The 21,749-nt window shown below is 44.7% G+C and overlaps 1 protein-coding gene across 13 annotated transcripts in view; it reads right to left on the bottom strand.

Annotated features, from left to right (window-relative positions):
- Window positions 1–21,749, bottom strand: part of ADGRB1 (adhesion G protein-coupled receptor B1) — a 698,686-nt gene that overhangs the window by 264,376 nt on the left and 412,561 nt on the right. For all 13 annotated transcript variants that reach the window (XM_069621727.1, XM_069621731.1, XM_069621729.1 and 10 more), the window contains 2 exons: window positions 21,211–21,313; window positions 13,306–13,349 (listed from right to left, as the gene is read on the bottom strand). In XM_069621727.1, the coding sequence (XP_069477828.1) occupies window positions 13,306–13,349; window positions 21,211–21,313 (147 nt within the window). The remainder of the gene's footprint in view (window positions 1–13,305; window positions 13,350–21,210; window positions 21,314–21,749) is intronic.

Raw genomic sequence — 21,749 nt, 5'->3', positions numbered from 1 at the left:
TGGGCATGTAGGCTTGTGGAGGCCCCGGTAGCAAACAAATGCAGGTGCTTCGTGCTGTAGAATACTGGCTCTTTAAAGATGCTGGTCGGGCAGTCCCAGTTGGCCAGGCTAAGATTCAGCTGCTGGCAGCGGTCGGTGAGTGACGATCCAGCGGCTTGAGTCAGTGTGTGACGGTTGTCAAAGTGGTGATCGAGGGAATGTCAACGTGCGATCAATCAGGCAGCAGCTCATAGGATAGCTGGGCTGAGCCATGGTTGTGCCAGCGGCTTCCCTATTGTTCAGGATACGGTGAACATGGAGAGATTGGTTCAGTCAACAGACTTTGGCAGGTCTGGCCCTCCAGTTGCTGTGAAGCCTCTGCAGAGGACTCAAGGACAGGATGGTTCCATTCAGTGTCTACTCCCCTAGCTTAGGAGATCTGTTGCAGATTGGTTGACCTGGTCCACAGCACTTGCCACACCTGATATATCCTTGGAGTGGTTAGAGGACAAATCTTCTGTCTGTCTTAGACGGCTCCCAAAGGAAGTCCAGTGAGAATCTTCAGAACGACTCTTCGGCCTTAAAGGATCCTTGAGGAACTGAGTGAATCAGCTAAAGGGTTGGGAGACCCCTTCTTTGAAAGACACAATTTCCCAGGTGATTGGTCTAAACCTAGACTGCTTAGTGAACCAATCCCTGATCCTGGCTGGAGAGATGTTGCCCTGCTGATGATACACCCAAAGTGCTTTGCTCCAAAGGAAGTGTAAGGGACAGGAAAGGGAAGGAGAGACAGCCAGAAACAAGATGGTGGAAGGCTGTCCTTCAGCCTATCCTACTTCTGCCCCCGTGCCTTCTAACTGACAACAAAGGACCTTAGACATACAGAACCCTGGTGGGAGGCTAATCCTACTGAATAGGTGTGATCCTATGATACCTGGGCCCAGGATAGCTGCCTGCAGTGCGGCTGTCTCTGGGGGAGGGTGTTACTGGCCCTCACAAAGGGGATAAAAGAGAGGCTGGGTCCTCTGGGTTTCTGTCCTGCCATTTGACAGTATCGGCCAGTCTGACCCGAATACACATTCGATTCCACAGCATAATTGACTCACAAGCGCTTACACATGTGCAATATCACTTTGGATGTGGCGGTCATGATCATAAGTAGTGCCATGGCCCAAACACAGGCACACCTTATTTTTAGAGACTACCCTGCCACCAGCGTGGGGCATCATGATCACCATAATATTGGTACAGGGGGCATTTCTTAATGCCGCCCGCATGCCGCAGTGACTTGGCTGTTGCAGATGCAGTCGAGTAGGAATCCTGTGACCTTTGGTCCTGCCCTGTGCCACGAGCAGAGCAGCTGCTGTGGATCAGGCTACTGATGCAAAAGGGCACAAGTGCACAATGCTTTTGGCTGGGAGTTGGTGACAAAGGGTGATCTGGTTAGCAGATCACCCTTTGGGAGAAGAAATCATTGGCATCATTGTATGCATTGATAAAACATTTTAAAAGCCAGGTCTTTGCACCCTGGCCAGATGGCAATTCCTCACACGATGATGCACACATTCATGCGGATGCCCTCGGCGAATTCTGCACAACCTTACTTGTGGCAAGTGAAGGCGGTGAACTGGCCCATCCCATCACTTGTGCCAGAAACGTGGTTTTCAGATTCAGACCCAAGAGGTTTCGGTTAAAAGCCTTGTTTAGATTTGAAAGAGTAAGATATGTCTGGGCCAACAGCCTGCTGGGAAATGTCCATCATTCCAAATCGGACATGCTGCCTCCCTGCTTATCACTAGCTCTCTGCTGCGCCTCTTACCCAAGTCCATGTCCTTTATTTTACTTTGACTTTTTCCACAGGCCAGATGGCAGTGTGCAGTGCAAGTACTTTTAATTCTTTACTCAATCACTCAGCCCATTACACTCTATGCGCCTCATTACGACCCGGGCGGTAAGGGATTACTGGTACCGGTAAGGGCACCAGTACCGGTAATCCCTTACCGCCCTATTACGAGTTCCCTTTGCAGATCCTCCCTTAACGCCTCATTTTACCAGGCATTAAGGATGGGACCCGCTAAGGGACTTTGGTGCTAATAACGATAATAATGGGGCGGTAATAGCTCCATTCACCAGGGCGGAGTCGGTATTGGTTTGGAGGCAGCCATGACGCTAATAGCGCCATGGTTACCTCCAAACTCGTAATGAGGCCCTATTAATTTCCCTTTTGCTCTCATCTGCCCCACACTGTTCTTTCAGTTTGTCTGTGGCCCATCTGTTCCTATTCCCTCCATCATCTTTTGGTTGCATGTGCCCGTGCACCCTATGCCTGATTGCAGTAATTATGTGTAAAAAATAAACATTTCCAGGACTTTTTCTTAGATGGCTCGTGTGTGTTAGATACATCCATGTGAGCGCTATAATTGAATTGGGACAATGTGCTTTTTGGTTTGAAATTGGTTCACTATCTGTCATGATATGTATTTTTATCATAGTATAAGCAGTAAAGACTGGTGATCTTTTAAAGAAGGGGCCTGCAAACCGTGGCGGTACAGATATGTGGGACGACAACTCCCAGGATCCCTCACCATTGCCTATGCTGACTTGGGATGGTGGGATTTGTAGTCCGAAACATCTGGAGAGCCAAAGGTGGCAGGCACCTGTTTTAAAGAGCTGAAGTGTAAATGATGCCCACACCAAATCGGATCAGCAAGTACAGTGAGCAAATGTGACCCTCGCCAGGGAGTTCTGAGGACATTTGCAGCAAGGTTTACAAACACTGTAGGCAAAAGTTGTATTTCACAGCATAATTTCCAAAACAATTGGGTACGCACAAATATACGTTTGATAGAACCTTCTGATGTGAGTATAGAAAAGATACAGCGTGCACCCCCTTTAATAGAGAACAGATAAAGCATGGAAGTAGCACAGCAAGGACCCTTCTCGAATAGAGCAGGTTCAGCTTGGCCAGCAGAGCAAGCTTCCCACACAACGGACAGGGGGGTTCAGCAGACAAGCCTGCCTGTGTACTAGGATTACAGATTACTCACACACACATATACACCCATGTACACACACACAGGCGCCCATGTACACAAACACAGGCACCCATGCACACATATACACAAATACACACACACAAACCTTCACATCATGCTGCCGTTTCTTCTTGTCTGTTTGCTGTTAAATCTTGGATGGCTTCACGGTTTCTTCATCTTAACTCCTCCAAGACGGTGGTTCTTTTCTTTCCTTCTTCTTCACCCTCCCCTGTTTCCCCTCCTTCTGCTCTTCTTTTTCCTCTGCTCCTCTTCTCTCCCTCTGCTCGAGATCTTGGTGTCATTGTTGACCCCTCTCTTTTTCTCTACATATTTCTAATAGTGCTCGCTCTGCATGCTTCCATCTTCATAACCTTGGGCGGCACTTCCTTTTCTATCATTTCAGGCTACTAAACTCCTGATGTATTCACTTGTTTTTCTTGTTTGTACTATTGCTCAGTTCTCCTATTAGGTTTTCCTAAGTCCCAAGTTACTCCTCTATGTTCAGTTTTTAATTCTGCTCTTTGTCTTCTCTTTCAGTTGCCTTTTCACTATTCTGTTGCTCCATCTCTTTGTTCTGCTGCGTTCCTTTGATCTTTATCTTATTTTCTTTACTTTGTCCATAAAGCTCTCTATGGTCTTTCCCCCCTTATCTTGGTTATCTTGTTTCTTTCTATTCCCCTTTCTAGTCCCCTTCTTGCTCCCTTCGTCTCCATCCCTATTTCGTTTGTCGTCCTACGCCGCCCCGTGCTTCTTCTCGATTACGTTCTTTTTCACTTCTCGTCCCTAAGCACCAGAATGCTCTTCCACTTTCTAGCCCGGCATCCTCTACCTATCATATCCTTCACTCACAATTAAAAACTCGTCTTCTTCTTTCTCTTTCCTCTAATCAGCTTTGATCGTTGATTTGGTTATCAAGTTTCATTTTTGTTGTACCGCTGTATTCGAATTTGTGTAAAGCACTTTGGTGAAAGCGCTCTATAAATTAAATACAAATACAAACACACACTCACACATGCACGTATGTACACACACAGGCACCCATGCGCACACACACACACACACACACAGGCACCCATGCGCGCACGTGCGCACACACACACACGCACGCACGCACACACACACACACACGCACACACGCACACACACAGAGGTATCAGCAGTGCAAGCTTGTAAATTACCTGCCCACACAGAAATAGTCAGTCTAACAGAGGCAAGGCAAGTTTTCCTCGCACATACTAACAAGCCAGGCTATGAACAGCTGTGTTGCCAACTTCCATTTCACAAAGAAAAAGCAATCTCAGTTCAGCCTAGGCCCTGGCAGAGCAGGCTTCCCTAGCAGAGGATAGGCCAGCTCAAGTCCTAGTAGCAGCAGTGTATGTGTCTCTCACTCTGAACAGGGCCATCGTGGGCTAGAGCACTGAAAACCTCCTTCACTCAGAATTGGTGAAAAGTGGCCAGGGGCAAGTGGGGACAGGGAAGCCCATGTATGCACCCACTCCTCACCCGCTGCTTTCCGGAGACACATTGTGCTGTTAATATTTATATGAACCTAGCACGGTAGGGCAAGCCTACAAAATATGGGAATTGTCAGTACTTGGCCCCACTTACAAGAGAGCCCCAGGGCTGAGCACATGGCAGCACCTGCCCCCACCCCTTATTCCCTCTCCATCTGCCCTATTGGTTATCATCAGTCTCAGTTCCTCATCTGCTCTCCCCATCCCTTATGTCAGTCACCCCGCCTCTAAGGCAGGTCTCTTTTCATGTCTGAGTACCCAAGGTCATAGAGGTAAAAACCTGTTCATATTCCAGATTACGATTCAACTGCACTAATCAACGGGGCAGAGGACTCTCAATCTGTTTGGCCAGGAATCTCGCTGTTGCCGATTACGATCCAACTGCACTAATCACCTGGGCTGAAGACTGCCACTCTGATTGGCCAGCAATCTCACTGTTGCTGATTACGATCCAACTGCACTAAACACATGGGCTGAAGACTGCCACTCTGATTGGACAGCAATCTCACTGTTGCTGATTACGATCCAACTGCACTAATCACCTGGGCTGAAGACTGCCACTCTGAATGGCAGGCAAACTCACTGTTGCCGATTACGATCCAACTGCACTAATCACTAGGGGCGAAGACTGTCACTCTGATTGGCTAGCAATCTCGCCGTTGCCGATTCCGATCCAACTGCACTAATCACCTAGGCTGAATATTGTCACTCTGATTCGTCAGTAATCTCCCTGTTGCAGATTACGGTCCAACTGCACTAATCACCTAGGCTGAAGACTCACTCTGATCGGAAGGCAATCTCACTGTTGCAGCACCTTAAACCAAATATCATTCATTTGGCTTTAATTACTAGGCATGTCAATGAATAGACTGATATCGAACCACACCTTCCTAAAATGGTCCACAATGCCCACCGTACCCCCTCGACCTTTATGGTTGGCAGACCATTTACAGCAATATACTGTTAAAAATAGGGATTGCATAAAATAGGCACCTATACATGGAATACTTCTCGGATGTCCCAAACGTATGAAAGTGCAAGAAGGTGTTGTGTTATGCCGCGCTACTGAGCACAACCACATACCCCATGAGGGATCACCAATTTGTTGCAGTCTGTCAACCTTGTTCTTCTTCTTCTAAATTACTGAATGCGTGGGCGGACCCGAAGGGAAGGTGGATGTTTGGTGTCTGTGGGAAAGTGTTGGTGAAGGTGGATGCAGGGAGTCTGGAATGGAGGAGGGGGGAGGAGGTGATGCTGAATCGGTTGAGAATAGGACATGTGGGGCTGAATGACTGTCTATATCGAGTGGGGAAGCGTGAGTCGAGGGACTGTGCAGTGTGTGGGGTGCCTGAGAGTGTGGGACATTTTTTGCTTAGGTGTGAGAGACATGTTGAGGAGAGAGAATTGATGAGATTTCGGATGTCTGCGCTGGGTGTGGCTGAGCTGAGTGGGAAGGCTTTGCTGGGAGGTGACGGGGTGAGAGGCAGGAGGAGGAGCAGTGTGTTGTTGGATTTTGTGAGGCAGACGGGCGGTGGGAGGAGTTATGAGATTGTGAGGGCAATGTGTATGAATGGTGGGGGTAGGTGGAGTATTTGTGAGCCTTGTTTGATAAACACCATCAAAGTTATGGTAGGTTTAACAAATACATGAAACACCATGCCAGGTACCTGAGAGTAGAAGAGGCCATTTCCGATAACACTTGCACGTGCCACGGTGCCAATCAGTAGCCATCTTTAGAAGACCTCCTCCAGTTCACAACCACAGAACAATGCATTGTGGCTATGCAAATGAGCTGAAATGCATGCTTTTTGCTCCATGTGAGAACACTGTCTTTGTGTTATAGGGCAGTGCTATTTATGGAGTTTTAGAAATTGAAGTGGCTCTTGTGTTTATCATTACCAAACACAGTGGCTGTAGTTGTATTGATATATTTGTACTTGAGGAATTGTAGGGTGCAGTACACATAGTTCTGTACCGGGCCGACTAAACTTCATCTGGGTGCAGGTGGCACAAGAGATGGAATTCTCGTATGAATTTCGGGTGCTGTCAGGTACGGAGGCTGTTCCAATGATAAAGACTGGGAAGAAAGCAAACCTTTTTAGATGTTTGTGAAAAAGTCTTGATGGAGTCTCGAGAATACAATGGGAGCAGCAGGCTGTTCCACAGCTTGGGTCCGAGCACAAAAAAGCGCCTATCACCTCTAGGCGAATAGTGGCATGTGTGGACAGTGAGTAGGAGGGTGTTACGGGACCGGAGGGAGCCATGATATGATATGATACGATAGGATATGATATGATATAATTGTTATTTATAACACGCTTAATACCCAGAGGTTTCTAAGCGTGGACCCGGGGATCGACCCTGTGTTGCTCCGTGTCGTCTTGCTTCCTAGGCCAGCACGTTGCCCCTGAGCTACCCTCCCAAGACAAAGCCATAATTGAAGGAGGAAATGCAGAGTGGACAACTAGGCTTCAAAACATGTCCTTCAATTTACTCACAAAGGTCTGCAGGAGGCTTGGTCCAAAATGCTGAGCTTCAATAAAGTCTATGTAAAAAGGACAAGCATGCTCGTCCTTAGCACTTAAGGGGTTAAGCTATTTTACAGCTAAGCTATCTTAGTGGTGTTTTTTTTAATGTAACTCTCATCAGGGCACTCCCCATTTGAGCAGATTTAGGAGCTAACACTCAAACAGCCTATCTGATTTGATCAACGTTGCACCAAGTGATCACATGGAAAAGTTTGAATCACAACTGCATCTCCTTCCCGGGCAGACGCAGCTTTCCGCCCTCAGTCTGAACTTTGCAGGTTTGGCTGCCTTCAGGCCACTTGCCGTCCATGGCGCCAACCCTTAGAGCTTCTGCAAGAACCCTCCAGCATGATTTCTTACTTTTAAAGAGGCAATCAAGCCCTTTGCGTTTAGAGGACTCCACTGCAGCCAAATTTACACTTAAAAAGTAGTAATTTAGTTTAATCGTAGAGATTGCTTTATTGAACGTGGACAGTAGGTTCTGCGTTAGCCGGCATATGATTCTGCTCTGCGAGCCGACAGGGCTAATGAACGGATGGCCACTTACGGTAATGAATGTCAGGTCCTCTGAGGGTGGCGAGCACCGGAGATGAGAGACGGGCTCATTACCCCCGTAAATATCCTTTACTCCAATGAGGTGGCGCTCCGCGGCGCGCACTGTATTTTTTCCTGTGCACACACCGGGATAGGCCGTGGTGTGTTGGTATGTTGGTCAACTCAATGAAATAGTACAATCCTTACTAGACACGAATTAAGCATTCTAACTCGACTCTACGCCACTGAATCAAAATTAAAAGATAAAAATATGTATTATCGAAACTACAATGCCAAAATCGAAAAGACCAAAGGTACATCGAACCAGGAGTGATTTGTTACCATACCAGTGTAAAAATGGCAAAAGATTAAAATGTAACTAAACATCGACCCTACGCTGTTGAAACGGGCTTTCCACAGGCTAGATTTTGAGCGTTCTACCCATTGATCGAAGTGAGCGGGAACTGTCGGGAGCGCTGTTCCACTACTTTGTTCAGTACACTTCTACCACTGGTTCTACCCAACTTCCCGTACCCATCCATCGCCTTCTGCAGCGTGTCCTTTGTTATTTGCTTGCATTTTATGATATGTATGATTTCTGAACATCTTTTTCTTTAACCTTGAATGGCTTTATTTTAAACAAAAAGCATTTGTTTAACTCTGGATTATACCCAAAGCAGACAGAAGCCTATACATACAGAAGAGGCACAACCAAAGGCATGCACTACCTTCAGTCCGTGTGTGCAGGACAGTGTCAGCACATGTAAACCATTTCAGTCCGTGTAAACCATTTCAGTCCGTGTGTGCAGGGCAGTGCCAGCACATGTAAACCATTTCAGTCCGTGTAAACCATTTCAGTCCGTGTGTGCAGGACAGTGCCAGCACATGTAAACCATTTCAGTCCGTGTAAACCATTTCAGTCCGTGTGTGCAGGACAATGCCAGCACATGTAAACCATTTCAGTCCGTGTGTGCAGGACAGTGCCAGCACATGTAAACCATTTCAGTCCGTGTAAACCATTTCAGTCCGTGTGTGCAGGACAGTGCCAGCACATGTAAACCATTTCAGTCCGTGTGTGCAGTGCAGTATGAGCAGCTCCCCAACATCAATCCTGCTCCCTCGACCCACCCGCAGTTCATGTGTGCACTGTCACCTTTACACCAACCCCTTTAGATTGGTGTCAGCACTACAGTTGATAGAATGTAGTGCGAGTTCTGCCCTACTCATCTTCAAGCCATGCATGCAGTGCTGTGCCAATTTACCCTACTCACTTCCAGTCCATATGTGGAGTGTGCCGGCAGCTCCATCCCAACCAACCCCTGTCCATGTGTAGGGTGCAGTGTCACTATACCCTACCACACGTGAATCTATGTGTGCAGGACAGTGTCACCACTAGGGGTGAGTGCATTTTTTGCTCGCAAAGTAAAAGCTGCTGAAACTCCAGTGGAATCTGCTTCTGCCAGTGCTGTAAAATCAGTATTACGGTTCCCCACCACTGAAACTGTGCCCGCTTTTGTGCGGTTTTACACGGGGTGTGGTGTTTTGTTCCCATGCTAGTCTTGTGTAGCATAACGAGAAACTTTGCACAGGTCTTTTTGTTTTGTCTGTGGTAATATCATGCAGCGGCACCAGAAACGTTGTGCTTTTTCCCACGATCTGTGCTTGGCGGTGGCATGAGAAACTTTGTGCAGGCTTATTTTAGATATGCACTTGTTTCGCACAGCGGTAAGAGACACTTTATGATGCTCTTTTCAATCTGTGCTAGCTTCGCGCAACAGCATGAGCAACTTTGCACAGCGCGTTTCGGTTTGCAAGATGGCACAGGAAACTGCGTACCACTTTTTTCGATACGCAGGGGTGGCAGAATGGCAGGTTCCAGCAAAACAGATCGAGATCTTTCAGGTCAGTTATGACATATATGTGGGGGGAAACCCCCCACGATCCCACACTCACTCCAAATCCCTCTGCAACCCCCTACCTAATCCCCTTATATTATTTATTACCCCAAACCCACCACACACATATATATAAAAAGTAAAATAAAGGTAAAGGTCAATTGTGCAGAAGGACAATTAGGACCACTATTATTGGGTCAATTAGGACAAAAGGTCAACTGTAAAAGGTCAATTTGGGTAATACCCTTCCAGCACCACCGTGAAAACCCTCTGTCCTTGTGTGCACGTGCAGACAGGGCCATCCTGTACACCTCGACTGATGTGTGCAATGCGCTGCTAGGCAAGCCTGTCCATACCCAGAATATATTTGCAAAGTAGTTCTTGCTCCATTTTATTCACCCCAAGTCCATGTGTGCCGTGTGGAGTCAACCAACCTGCCCACTCTCGCTTTATTTGTGCGCTGCCTTCTGCCCCATTGCGTGTGCCAGTAAGTGTGAATGGGCAGTGGAGTGTCACCTGCATTTTGCCGTGCCACTGCCCTTTTGCCCTTGTGCGTGTAGTGTTCGCTCCATCCCGCCCAGTCTCATTAAATGCCTGCAATGCGCTGCAAACTCCAGCCTAGCCAAAGAAAGGGCATGCGTGCGGACCGTGTCGCCTCCACCTCGCTCACTACGCCCTATGCAGGGCTATCACCACCAGTTTATGTAACAAATGCATTGTGAAGTCCACTTTTCCCCTATCCAGTCTCTGTATGTAGTGTGGGTCATATCGGTCCTCCTGAGGTTCAGAGTGACATCTCCACTAAACCCTGATATCAAAATCACCACCAACAACCACACATTCAAGTAGTCCCATTGAAGTAATCCCTACAAATTCTCCTAATTGAAGAGGCCCTTACATCACTATACCCCCCCACATTGCCCCATGAATCACTGGCCCCTGTAATTAGTGAATATTTTTTTGATGTCTCCATGTGTGTATTCGTCTCTGGTCCCCAACTGCACGTATTGCGGCCTATCACACCCCAAACACCGACTTGTTCACAATCCTTTGCACACATTCCATTGTAAGGCCTAGGTTCCTGTTTCTTTTCTCAAACACATGTCCCGAATAAACACAAAAATATGTGCTTTGCCCTCTCTCATTGCGCAAACTGGTAGAGTGGGTTGGTATCTGCAAGGAAGAGGTGGATACAGTGTCACGTGACTACCAAGACATACGTTTAATAGGCGTGTGTAATGGTAGCAGGGACGCTGTGCACATGATATGCGGTGTGTGGGTGTGTAAAAAAAGTGGTAGGTATGGGTCAATAGAGAAACGTACGGTTACGGAGGGGTGCACAGCGAGGGTAACGCGCTACTCGGTTTCAACAAAGGAAGGATTGTCAGGATGTAACTGCCCAGATCCCCGCTGGGTGTTTTTTTGCAAAATAAATGATTTTCTGCTGAAACCAGTGACAGCAAAAACAGAAACATTCATCACATCTCTTCGAAGATCATTTGTACGCTTTTGTTGCGGACACTTTAATTAGAGAAGAATAATCAAGTAATTCATGCAGCCTTATCTCATTAAAATGTTATTCAGTGCATTGTTTCCATGATGCTCTGTACGCCGGTAGATAATTAGAGAAAGCTCTCTGCTGTCCCCTGGAGCACAGCGAATAGGCAGGTACTGGTGTAATACCGGCATCTAGTGGCTCGGCTGAGTCCTGCACCTAAGTACCTGAAGAGAGCCTGCAGTTTACAGTTTGGCCAGCAGAGGGATGGTGGTCTGTCATGGGTAACTGAGTGTGTAAAGCAGAAATGTTGTGAGTTAGAGAAATTCAGTAAGTAAGAAGGATGGCAGGTCCAACGTGGAAGCCTGATTGTCTTAGTGGTGCTACATGAAGACGTTCTAAGTGTTCCCACCAGGACAAATGTATTGGACCTGAGTGGGAGAAACATATTTCTTGGGCACGGAGGGAATGCACAAACAAATGAACTATCGAGCCACCCAACCTACCAATACAATTAAATAAATTAATTAGTGTCCTTCTATAGAAACTCTGCATGGATAAACAGTCCTTCACCATTTTTTCTGCGACTCATGGGAACGGATATTTTTCATGCAAAAAGACTTTGGGGGTCATTACGATCTTGGAGGTGAAGTAAATATTTTGCACTGGTGCTGCTCGCACAACTTATGTTGGCAATATTGGAATTATGGCCAGGTTTACAGTACTGCTTAATACTGCACTTGGAGATGAAGTGAAGATACTACCTACAGTACAAAACAGCTTGAGCTAAATCCTCCACTTTGCCTCTAAAAAATTGTGGATTTGCTGTGGGTGGAATTACCGCCCACAGTACATCCATTAAATCCCAATTAGGCCCTATGGTCTCTAAACATAGGGTTTAACACCTCTATAACACGGTTTATAATCCAGAGATAATTTGCCGGACAGACTGGTGGTAATGGTAACAATCTTCGAGGTATTTCCATGGAACTAGCATGGGAATACCACCAAACTCGGAATAGCTTCTTCTGAAAAGAAGTTTGAACCTCTGAGGCAGTGCATACTCACTTTATTCACCTATAAATGACAGTGAGCTAACAAACTTTGCTGCTGCATTCAATGCCAATGCATGTCTGCAAACCCCTCAGAAAATGATGAGCAACGAATTTTTAGCAAACTGCCAAACTGCAAAACGCAACATTACCCTTCAAAAGTTAGCACTGAGTCAATAAGACATGTATTCCAATCAAGTACCAATTGTGCATACAAAATGAACAGCCACCAAAAAAGAAACGTTTTTTTTCCTGCAGATGCTATGTAACTTTATGAAGCATGTTATAAAAAAGCATCACAAACTGTAACCTTATGTTTCCAAAATATGATTGTTCCCATTTCACGAGAACCATCTTTCTACATTGTTTGTGTCTAGATCCAAAAAAGCTGGAGACAATCTTGAAAACATCCAAAGCGTGGGAAGGATTAGCTTTCAGAAATATTGCCTATTGACAGCAAATACAAAATTGATGCATTCACAGTCTGGAACAGTAGTATTTAACAATGTACACATCACACAGAATCTGCTGTATCGTGGCTATCACAAAAATGGCACATTGAAAAATAATTATTGTTCCCCTGAAAGAAATAGGATGCAAATGAACATATTCAGCTCTTCATTAATGCCTTATGGCTATAATGCATTCAAGAGAATGATCCACTTTTCCTCTATAAGAAATCTAACCAAAACATAATCCCTTTCCCTTATTCACTAGTTAATGTTACCCAAATCCCTAATTGTTATCCTTCCATTGCTGTCACACATGTCTCCTAATGCCACTGTCATCTAGCACTAAGAAAAATAACTATTTCCTTTTTGGTATGTGTGCTTTCACACTCATAATCACATGTTCCTTGGGAGATCACATTTGAGCAATGCATAAGCAGCCTGACAACCATATAGAAAATATCTAGAAGCTCAGCATCTGACTGTGTAAATTCAAGACAAACCAGTTCTGGTCACCAGTGACAAAAAATTCTCATTTGCACAAAGGAAAACATAAAAATAAAAGCAAAACAACACAAATCCCACAATAGTTTTGGATTGTATCTGCATCGTCATATGCACTTAATCGCACAATAGTTTTAGATTGCATCTGCATCGGGATATGCACTTAATCCCACAATAGTTTTGGAGTACATCTGCATCGTCACATGCACTTAATCCCACAATAGTTTTGGATTACATCTGCATCGTCATATGCACTTACATAGTATCCGTAAACAAGTGGAAATCAGCATGCTATAAGTAAATCAAGGAGCTGTACTCACATGTCAGTCTCATCCCACAGAATACATGTCTGGTTTGTGGTCCCCTGCGAGGGCATAGAGGGTGGAAAGAAGATTGGGTGAGTACATAATTTACAGGGAAGCATTCAGACACAGCATGAAAGATCACTAGTCCTCGTGTTATTCTGGTCAGTCCTTTTAAGGAACACCCAACATCTATAATCCTGTGTTGCCAATTCCACCATACTTTGTTTTCTAATGCAGTTGTAATTTAAATGTCCTCACCAGTAACACTAAATACCCAGTGCTTTTATGTAGCAATCAAATACCAGGGGGGTTAGACTTTTTAAAAGCACGACTAATGTGTATAGCAAGGAGAAGTCGAGCGCGTACAGAACTTTGTAAGAATGTAATTGCACGGGAACACACCATTTTAACAAATAGGGAAGCTGGGATAACACCAAAGGTCTCCTATTTTCAAGACCTTTGTCTTGACCACAGCTTCACTTTTCATGGTAATGTAGCCTTGGGTGAGTGGCACAATTGTTGTCACTCTTATAGGCAAACCATACTCACTTTTCTCTTGCTTTAGGTCTATCCGTAGACCACCAATATATCATAAAACATGCAATCAATTTTTCTGTCATTGGGAACTTAGGTGATCCCTGTCTCATTCGCACTTCAGCATTCAAGATCAGTCCATTTGTGATATGATATGTTTCAATGCTGACATCATATTGTATACTTCACACGCGTGGCTTGAAAGGGGAAATTGTTCCATCAGACAGCCCAACTGCATGGTAATAGTGGAAAGACTCAGGAAGCGTGACACGTCACATGACAGGAAGGGATGAAGAGCAACTGACGATATGACAGGGAGTCCACACATTTAGAACTCCTTCCTGTTTGTTTTTGGGGCCAGTTGTGGTGGTACGGGGAGAGACTGGGTATTTGGAGGCAGGGCGCCTCCAGGGACTCCTTGATAATCCCTAATCCCAAACCCCCCCTGCTGCCTGCAAAGTAGTGAAATGGTACTTGCTAGAGCCCCATGATAATCCCTACACCAAAACCTGCCATGCCACTGTTTGGGACTGAATGTCCATTTTAAGATGCGTGAGCATGACGCATACGCATGAAGACAATGGCACAACCACCAGCTCCATTCCCATTTGCTATAGAAGTGGATGGACTGCATGATCAGCAGACCATTCCATTTCAGGATTCTTGGAACAATGGCTTCCCTTTCTGAAGAACATGAGACAGGATTCATTAGAAACATTATCCTGCATCAAGGAACATGATGAGCGCCCTTGTTTCTCCTTCCGCTTCTAATGTGTACCCTCAGGGAAGTGTTAGCCAAGATCATCTCCCCTGCAACTCACAGGACTTGGTATCACCCAATCAGAAACTCCAAGATACCATGAGCTAAGGCTCACGGGATGGGACACTTGGCTGTGGGTTGCTAGATGGCAATGAGCATCACTAGTATTCTAGTATTTCTGAAAACAAGAACTAAGTGTGCACTGACTGTGCAGCACGCACTCCTTCTAGACCCAGAGCCATGTGCCTTCTTCCTGGCCTTCTCTTGTCTATTAAGGAGCAAGATCTAGTATTTTGCTTGTGTGGTTGTTGATTCCTGAGGGCTAAGCTTGGCTTCTCCAATTGACCTAATTGTGTGACCTCCGACTAATCACTTCACCTTCCGTCCTTCAATTCCCTTATTTTCTCAAATTAGGATGTTTTAGGAAAAGGGTAGATGCAGAGCTTTCAACTGGTGCATGTCACGTGGGTTCAGTCCTTCAAGTCTTGGATTTTTATTGGCATCCTGGAACTGCAATAATATTGGCAAAACTCAAAACTACCACTACCAGAATTCAAAGAATGAAAACATGGACAGATGGACGCCACCTGTCTGAAATGGATCTACATGAGAAAGAGATATGCTAGTCGCCATTACTGACTGCTTTTATAGGATTGAACACTTGCTTTGCAATCATATTGTTATTAGCTCTTGGATATGTCTCTTTCTGGGGCTGTTTCCTAACTGTAGACACTGCTTGCTTCACTGCATGGGACATGGGCGACCATTTATTAGCATCGAGGAGGTATGCTGGATCCCATTAGATGGCTAGGAATGAGGGCATTAACTGGAGTTATTGTCACTAATTCTGAACCCTCTGAGCATCACCACCTACCATCCTTGGCTCCAATCCACGTGCAGAAATCTCCATATGGTGGGTATGGCTTACTTTGTTGGCTCTGCCCTGGTCCCTACATGTTTGTCCCTGAACTGCCAGCTCCTCTCCTAAATTCATGCCACCAAGGAAAGAGAGCTGCTTCTGTTTTCAATGGTAGCCAGTCCTAATTTATTTTAATAAGTGACGGTCTTGATTAAGATTCGAGAGGTACTATGCCTTGGATCCTCCCAGAGAGGAACCCCATTCTAGATTTTAAAAAGTTCTAAAGTCAATCAACTCACTCAAGTTTGAGTCTTTAATAGCACCTCAATATGGGGAATTCGGGGTAGTGGCGGAGGCACCTAGGCAGTGTACAATCTACCAGGGCTAAAGTCGAGGGTACACATGGGTTGACGGGTCCACTCACTTTTTTCAGAGGTTGGACACCACCCCTGGGTACTTTAGAGACTGTGTGTAAAATAAGCAAAGTCTTGTTTGAACTTGTGAATTTACACAGTCCACGGAGCTGGAACCATGGTTGCCAGGTTCCCAGGCGAGATACTTCACCACTGCACCACTGCATCAGACAAGCTGATGAAAATTAGCAAATAACTAAAGCTGAAAAGTCACATTTCGGTGTAAGAAATTTGACAATCGGCATGATGGGTGTGCACTTGGCTGGGTTTTTTGAAATTTTAAAAGAAATTGAATGATGGTAGATGAAGCTCCGGAAAATGTTTGGGGCTGATCTGCACACATTTTCCTATGCTCACCGCATGACATACATATAGACCAGTGTACTCTGGGTGGGCACAGCCTACAGGCGCCGTCCCCACTGTCATATTTAGTTGGGATATGACAGCCAAGAGTACATCAAGGCATCTCAGAAGGGGGAAGGCAAAACCTTCCTACTACCATGGCCAGTCTAACTAACTGACAAAGGCTCCATGAATCTGCCCTGTCTCTTTGCTTAAGCTCTGCTGCTGGTGGAAGCTTTGCATACTAATCAAAATTTTATTCAAACAGGCCCACATTGAGCCTGGCTGCAGAGGCTAAACAAAGGAGACAGAAAACCCCAACACCCTTTCATATGCACTGTGTCAACCTGACGTCAGCTCCCGCCATAAAGTATCAATGACAGTGAGCTGTCATGTCTGTGAGTATGTGTTTACAGTAGGCAACCACCGCAGAGGAACCACATTCAGAAGGTACGAGAATGTGGTTTGCAGGAGTCAGAAAGTCTGTTCTCACTGCAGCTTCAAGGGAGACCTGCTGATTTAATCAGGAACCACAAAGAGCGCCATTAACTAGAGAGACCCTTTGATCCACAAGAGACAAGAAGAAGGGAGGGACTTAGTATTACATGTTTTCACCCCTACCTTTTCTGTTGCAAAGCACTCTGGTTATGACCTGATGCATACAGAAGATTGTTGGTGGGGACCCAGGATTGGTTCATTAAGGTAGGCTTGGCCTACACCAATCACTGTGGCCCATTTGGTTTTAAAAGAGGGCTGAGCCCCTCTTTTGGGGAGATCATCTGAAGACTTTGCAGGGAATAATTGGAAATAATCAGCATTGGACCTTGGCTGAAGGTAGAGTCTCCATTATAGCTTCCACCAGTGAAGGAAGGCAAGGATTTCTAAGGGGGAAGCAAGATTTCTCCCCTAAACATCTCCCAGGGACTAGAGGAAGATACTGAATACAGAGGACCCTCCAGATGATCCAGGACCGGTACCCAGCCAGCACACAGCATTCCCTTCGGGACTCTGCAACAAGCATCTTAGGTCGGAAGTGCCAGAGAGTCTCTGAACCAAACTAAGGACAATACAGCTGCCTGCAACACTCTCCTCAGCTTTGGCCTGTCTGCCTTAAAGGACGACACAAGCCCAGCGAAGAAGCTAGGAGTGGATCGACAAGCACCTACCGACCTCCGCTTAAAGGACATTTTCGAGCCAGTCGAGCTCATCGAACTGCAAGCGACAGCACCACTGACTGTTGTTATGCTGCAGTCACTTATGCCGTCTGACATGCCTCGACCAGTGCTTCAGACCCGCAAACCAGCACTGAGACAACAATTCCTGACCCCTAGCTGCCGTGTAGGCCAGCCTGCAGCTGTCCATCCAGCCTTACTCACCAAACTGCCTGCTGCATGATACCTGCAGCTGTATACTGTCTTGGACTCTGTCACAGAAGCTGCATAGTACCCTGAAACTGACTCTATACTGTTGAGCACCATGAAATTCTACAAGCACAAGGTACATTGTGCTTCTGTCCCCCTGGTCCATCTCTGAAGGCCTTAGTGACATTTTATGACCCAAAGCTCTGTGGGTTGCATTCAAAGGCCCCACACAGAGTCCCTTTCACATGCAAAAGCAGGATTTTAAACACTGAACCTAAAACAGCTTGGCCTGTGTATGCTCTTTTCAAGTAAGATTAAAGAGTCATATGGAAAAGGTGTCTACCTGTCACTACCAAAGGAAAGCAGCATTTTAATTCACAAAAGAAGGAGAAATCAAAGGTACCTTTCACATGGAAAACAGGATTTTTAAACAGTGACACAAAAGTGGCTTGCATATGCGTGTGCAAGTAAAAGCATTTTAAATGGTAAAATATACCACTGCTAACAGGAAAATGTCAGGGAAAAGACATGGTGCGTGTTGACAAAACGTAATGTATATTATGTTTCCCATACAAAATACCAGTGACATTTGAAAAGCCACTTTGTTTTCATGAAAAAATATCAGCCCAAGGCAAACCCTTTTTGTTGGCTGTGGGCAAACTTCACAAGAAATTCTCCCACTGCCAATCTGGATGTTATATCTCCCATCTAATTAACAACTGTAATACAGTGTTCTGCTAAATGTTTCGAAAACCAGTGTTCACCAGACTGGCTGGCTCTGAAAGCAGTGACTGCAGGACAAGTTCCCCTTGGCTGGAGCATGACCAATATGTGTGAAAATGTGGGCAACAACTTCAAAGAGAAAGCTTCCAACACAAAGATACTGATAAAAAAAAAACCTCTAGGTACAGGTTGACCCAGTGAAAACAAATGGCCTGAAAGCAGGAGAATGGACATTTGTCCCACATGAAGATTCACGATTAATTTAAAAGGACTATTATCATTTCGGATTTGTTCTCAGCAACCATAAGTCGTACTTATTTCATTTATGGATGATTTTTAATGTAATTTCCTGGCTATTGTAGTGATATAAAATTCCTCCACCTCTGACTCAGGGAACTGTAATTGCCAGTTAAACTAGGTTTCTGGCTGATCTGAAAATGTTCCAAATGTGAGAGTTGGTGAACGGGTGAGAATAAAATTAGGGATATGGGTAATAACTTACATATTCATAACTGTTATGCTTTTTATGGCAGAAAAGTGCCACACTGCCTTGCAACATGGCAAAGACCTGGTCGTTGGCTTATCTAATTCCCCATAATAAGCTGAATCATAAAATATGTATGTTATGGCACTTGCTAGTCAAATTATGAAGTTTTGATACATAACTAGTTTTTGCCAAAGATTTGAAAGGAGAACAAATGGCAATTACAAATGGGAATTGCCATATGTTGTTCCAGACCCCTAAACCAATCCTGACTGGGAGGCGGGGTTTGGAAGGAAAGAGTCGGGTAACTGTACAATCCTAGTTGTGGTAATTATTGCAGGGTACTTCCCCAAGATTGTAAAATTGGCAGTGTCATTGCTGCTATATAAGGGGGACTGCACTAGGAGGAGGGGGCAGACAGAGCTGGTGAAATTTACCATCAGGAGGGCTGTGGAAACTTACTATCTGAGAGCTGTAAGGAAACTCCAGAGGAGATTGCTGAGAGTGCATCTGGGTGAGCTGTCTATTTCTAGGAAGTCCTCAAAGCTGACTGAGTCCTATGGTGGAGAGCGAGAGGCCATCTATGAGAGTGAAGTGACCATATCCCTGCCCTATCTTTCCAGAGTGTCCTGAGAGGAAGCTGCCTTTCCTGAACTATAAACAAAGGCTTTCTATGCAAGTAAAACTGAGTCCTAGGAAATCGAAAGGTGGGGGAGCTTGCTTGCCTTGAATCCCTTCCCTCTATAGTCGGTGGGGGGGCAGAACTGTGTAGATTCTTAGCCTAATTAACTCAAAATATTAATTTAAGTAATCCTACATTTGGCACAACACTACAGGGTGAATTTTGTTAAAATTCAAAATTAACAAAGCTCGCTTCTCAGTGTGCGCTAAACACTATAGCCTATACTTTAATTGGGTAATTATTTTTGTCCTGCTGGCCCCGACTTCTGTAACAAAGAGGGGTGTCTTCGTCCTTAAATCATACCAAAAGTTTTATCCCGCATCCCCAACACAAGCCTTTTAGTGGAGGGCAGTCTTAAATCCAAAATTCCACAAATCATTCAGATTTTATCTGTCCAGCTTCCCCAACACAGACCAAAGTAGGGGGATCTGAAAAATGAACCGCTAAATCACCCTGTGTATTTTAAACCAAAAGTGTGTGTGAAAACATTAATGCCATATTTATTTGTACCAATTTTGAAATCCTACTGCTAGCCTTTTATGCGTGCAGGAAAATCAAACTAGCACAACACATTTATAATCGTTTTGGTTATTGATCAGTTTAATTATTTCTTGAAGTGAAATTTGTAGAAAGTAAACAATTGTGATTGTGTTCTTTTCAATTAACTTTTGTGATGTATTTATGCTGAGAGAAGTTGATTGTGTTGTGCCACGGGTAAAGTGGTGTTTGACATTTTCATGCAAATTTCTATTACTTTTAAATTAAACAAATACCAATATATTTTCCCTACACCGGCCTGGTTCTTGGCTCATTGTTAGCTTAGGGGGAGTGATCCAACAGTCATGATATGCATCTGTAGTAGGGCTGAACAAAAGAATCTGTTAAATAGTTTGTCACACCTTAAGGGGGAAGGAAGGAAATCCCTGTGTTGAGGTTGGCTTCTCAATAAACCGCTACAGCTCTCTTTCTGTTGAAACCAGGTATCCTTGAGCTATTGAGATTAATTACTATTTCAACTACCCTCCTGTCAGTATCCAGAGTGCATCCCTTTTCCTTCTTTGAAAACTGTCTGTCCTCTGAATTTCTTTACAGGGTGGGTTGTATGTTGTAGCGTGATAATAATAAAGAAGATATGTGTATACAACCTTACTGGACAGTCCCTTTTATCATTGCGTAATACATGTATTTCACTGTGTGCAACTAACCAACGATCCACAACCTTGCAGAGATAAGCCTGCCGTTCTGCCCACGTTACCAAAATTGAACAAGGAGGTCTTATAATTACTTGTATTCCAATATGTTCAGATCCCTTCCGGTGCACTAGAGGTGTGGGGATGATTGATGGTTTAGAAACCGATATTCATCCCAGAACCACTGGTGCCCCAGAAGTTTATTAGTCACGTTTGTGGCTGCAGGTTCCAAGGAAAACATTGCTATTGATTCTTGGAGTTTAAAACACGCACACCTTTTAATATTTTCTAAACACTATTAAAAGGAACTATCGTTTATTTGTGTTTTGATTTTATGAAAGGTAAATGCAATTTGTCCTGTGTAATTTGTATCGTTATGCAAAGCCAATTGAATGACATTTGCACATTTAACCTTGATATGCAAATTTCCAGTGATGTCACATCTGATTGCATATGTTAAAGTGTCCCCCCACTTTATTATAACCCTGTACCATCCCTACTCTCTTTACAGCCTTCAAGAACAGGCCGGTGCCTGATCTGATAACAATGTCACACAACAGAGCTGAACTTACGTTGTACACGTGGGAGAACTCTATCTCCAGAGGCACTTGGATGGCCCGCGGTGTTGGCTTCACGGTGACAGACAGGATTTTGGAGTTCAGCACCGTCGCATTCCTGGTGAAGGGCAATCAAAGGCACATGCTGTTAAAATGCAATCAACGATCTGTGCACAAAAAATATAAAATATACATTTTATTTTATTTACGAGATTGAATCACCGAAGTGATTTTACCAGTGACAAACAGAAGAGTCAGAACACAAGATGTTAAGATATTCATGTGGGCCTGTGAGGATTACAGGCAGCACACACGATCACATCATCTTTATTGCTGATGACTACTAAGGAATTTCACTTAAATAACATAGATGACATGGAGTAACAGATCAACTCATAAAATCGATAAATCATTAAGGCTCATAACAACATTGGAACTTTAGTGAACCATTACACACAATAGGTCACCAGAGGGCCTTAACCACAATTAGAAAGCTTAATGTTCCTCTCTCAACATTCCAGCTCAACCTGTCTCTTAGTCAACATTCCCTGCTA

The sequence above is a fragment of the Ambystoma mexicanum genome, chromosome 5q (assembly GCF_040938575.1).
Source record: "Ambystoma mexicanum isolate Mex_15411 chromosome 5q, UKY_AmexF1_1, whole genome shotgun sequence".
Classification (NCBI taxonomy): domain Eukaryota; kingdom Metazoa; phylum Chordata; class Amphibia; order Caudata; family Ambystomatidae; genus Ambystoma; species Ambystoma mexicanum.
This window is presented reverse-complemented; position numbering and strand designations above follow the sequence as displayed.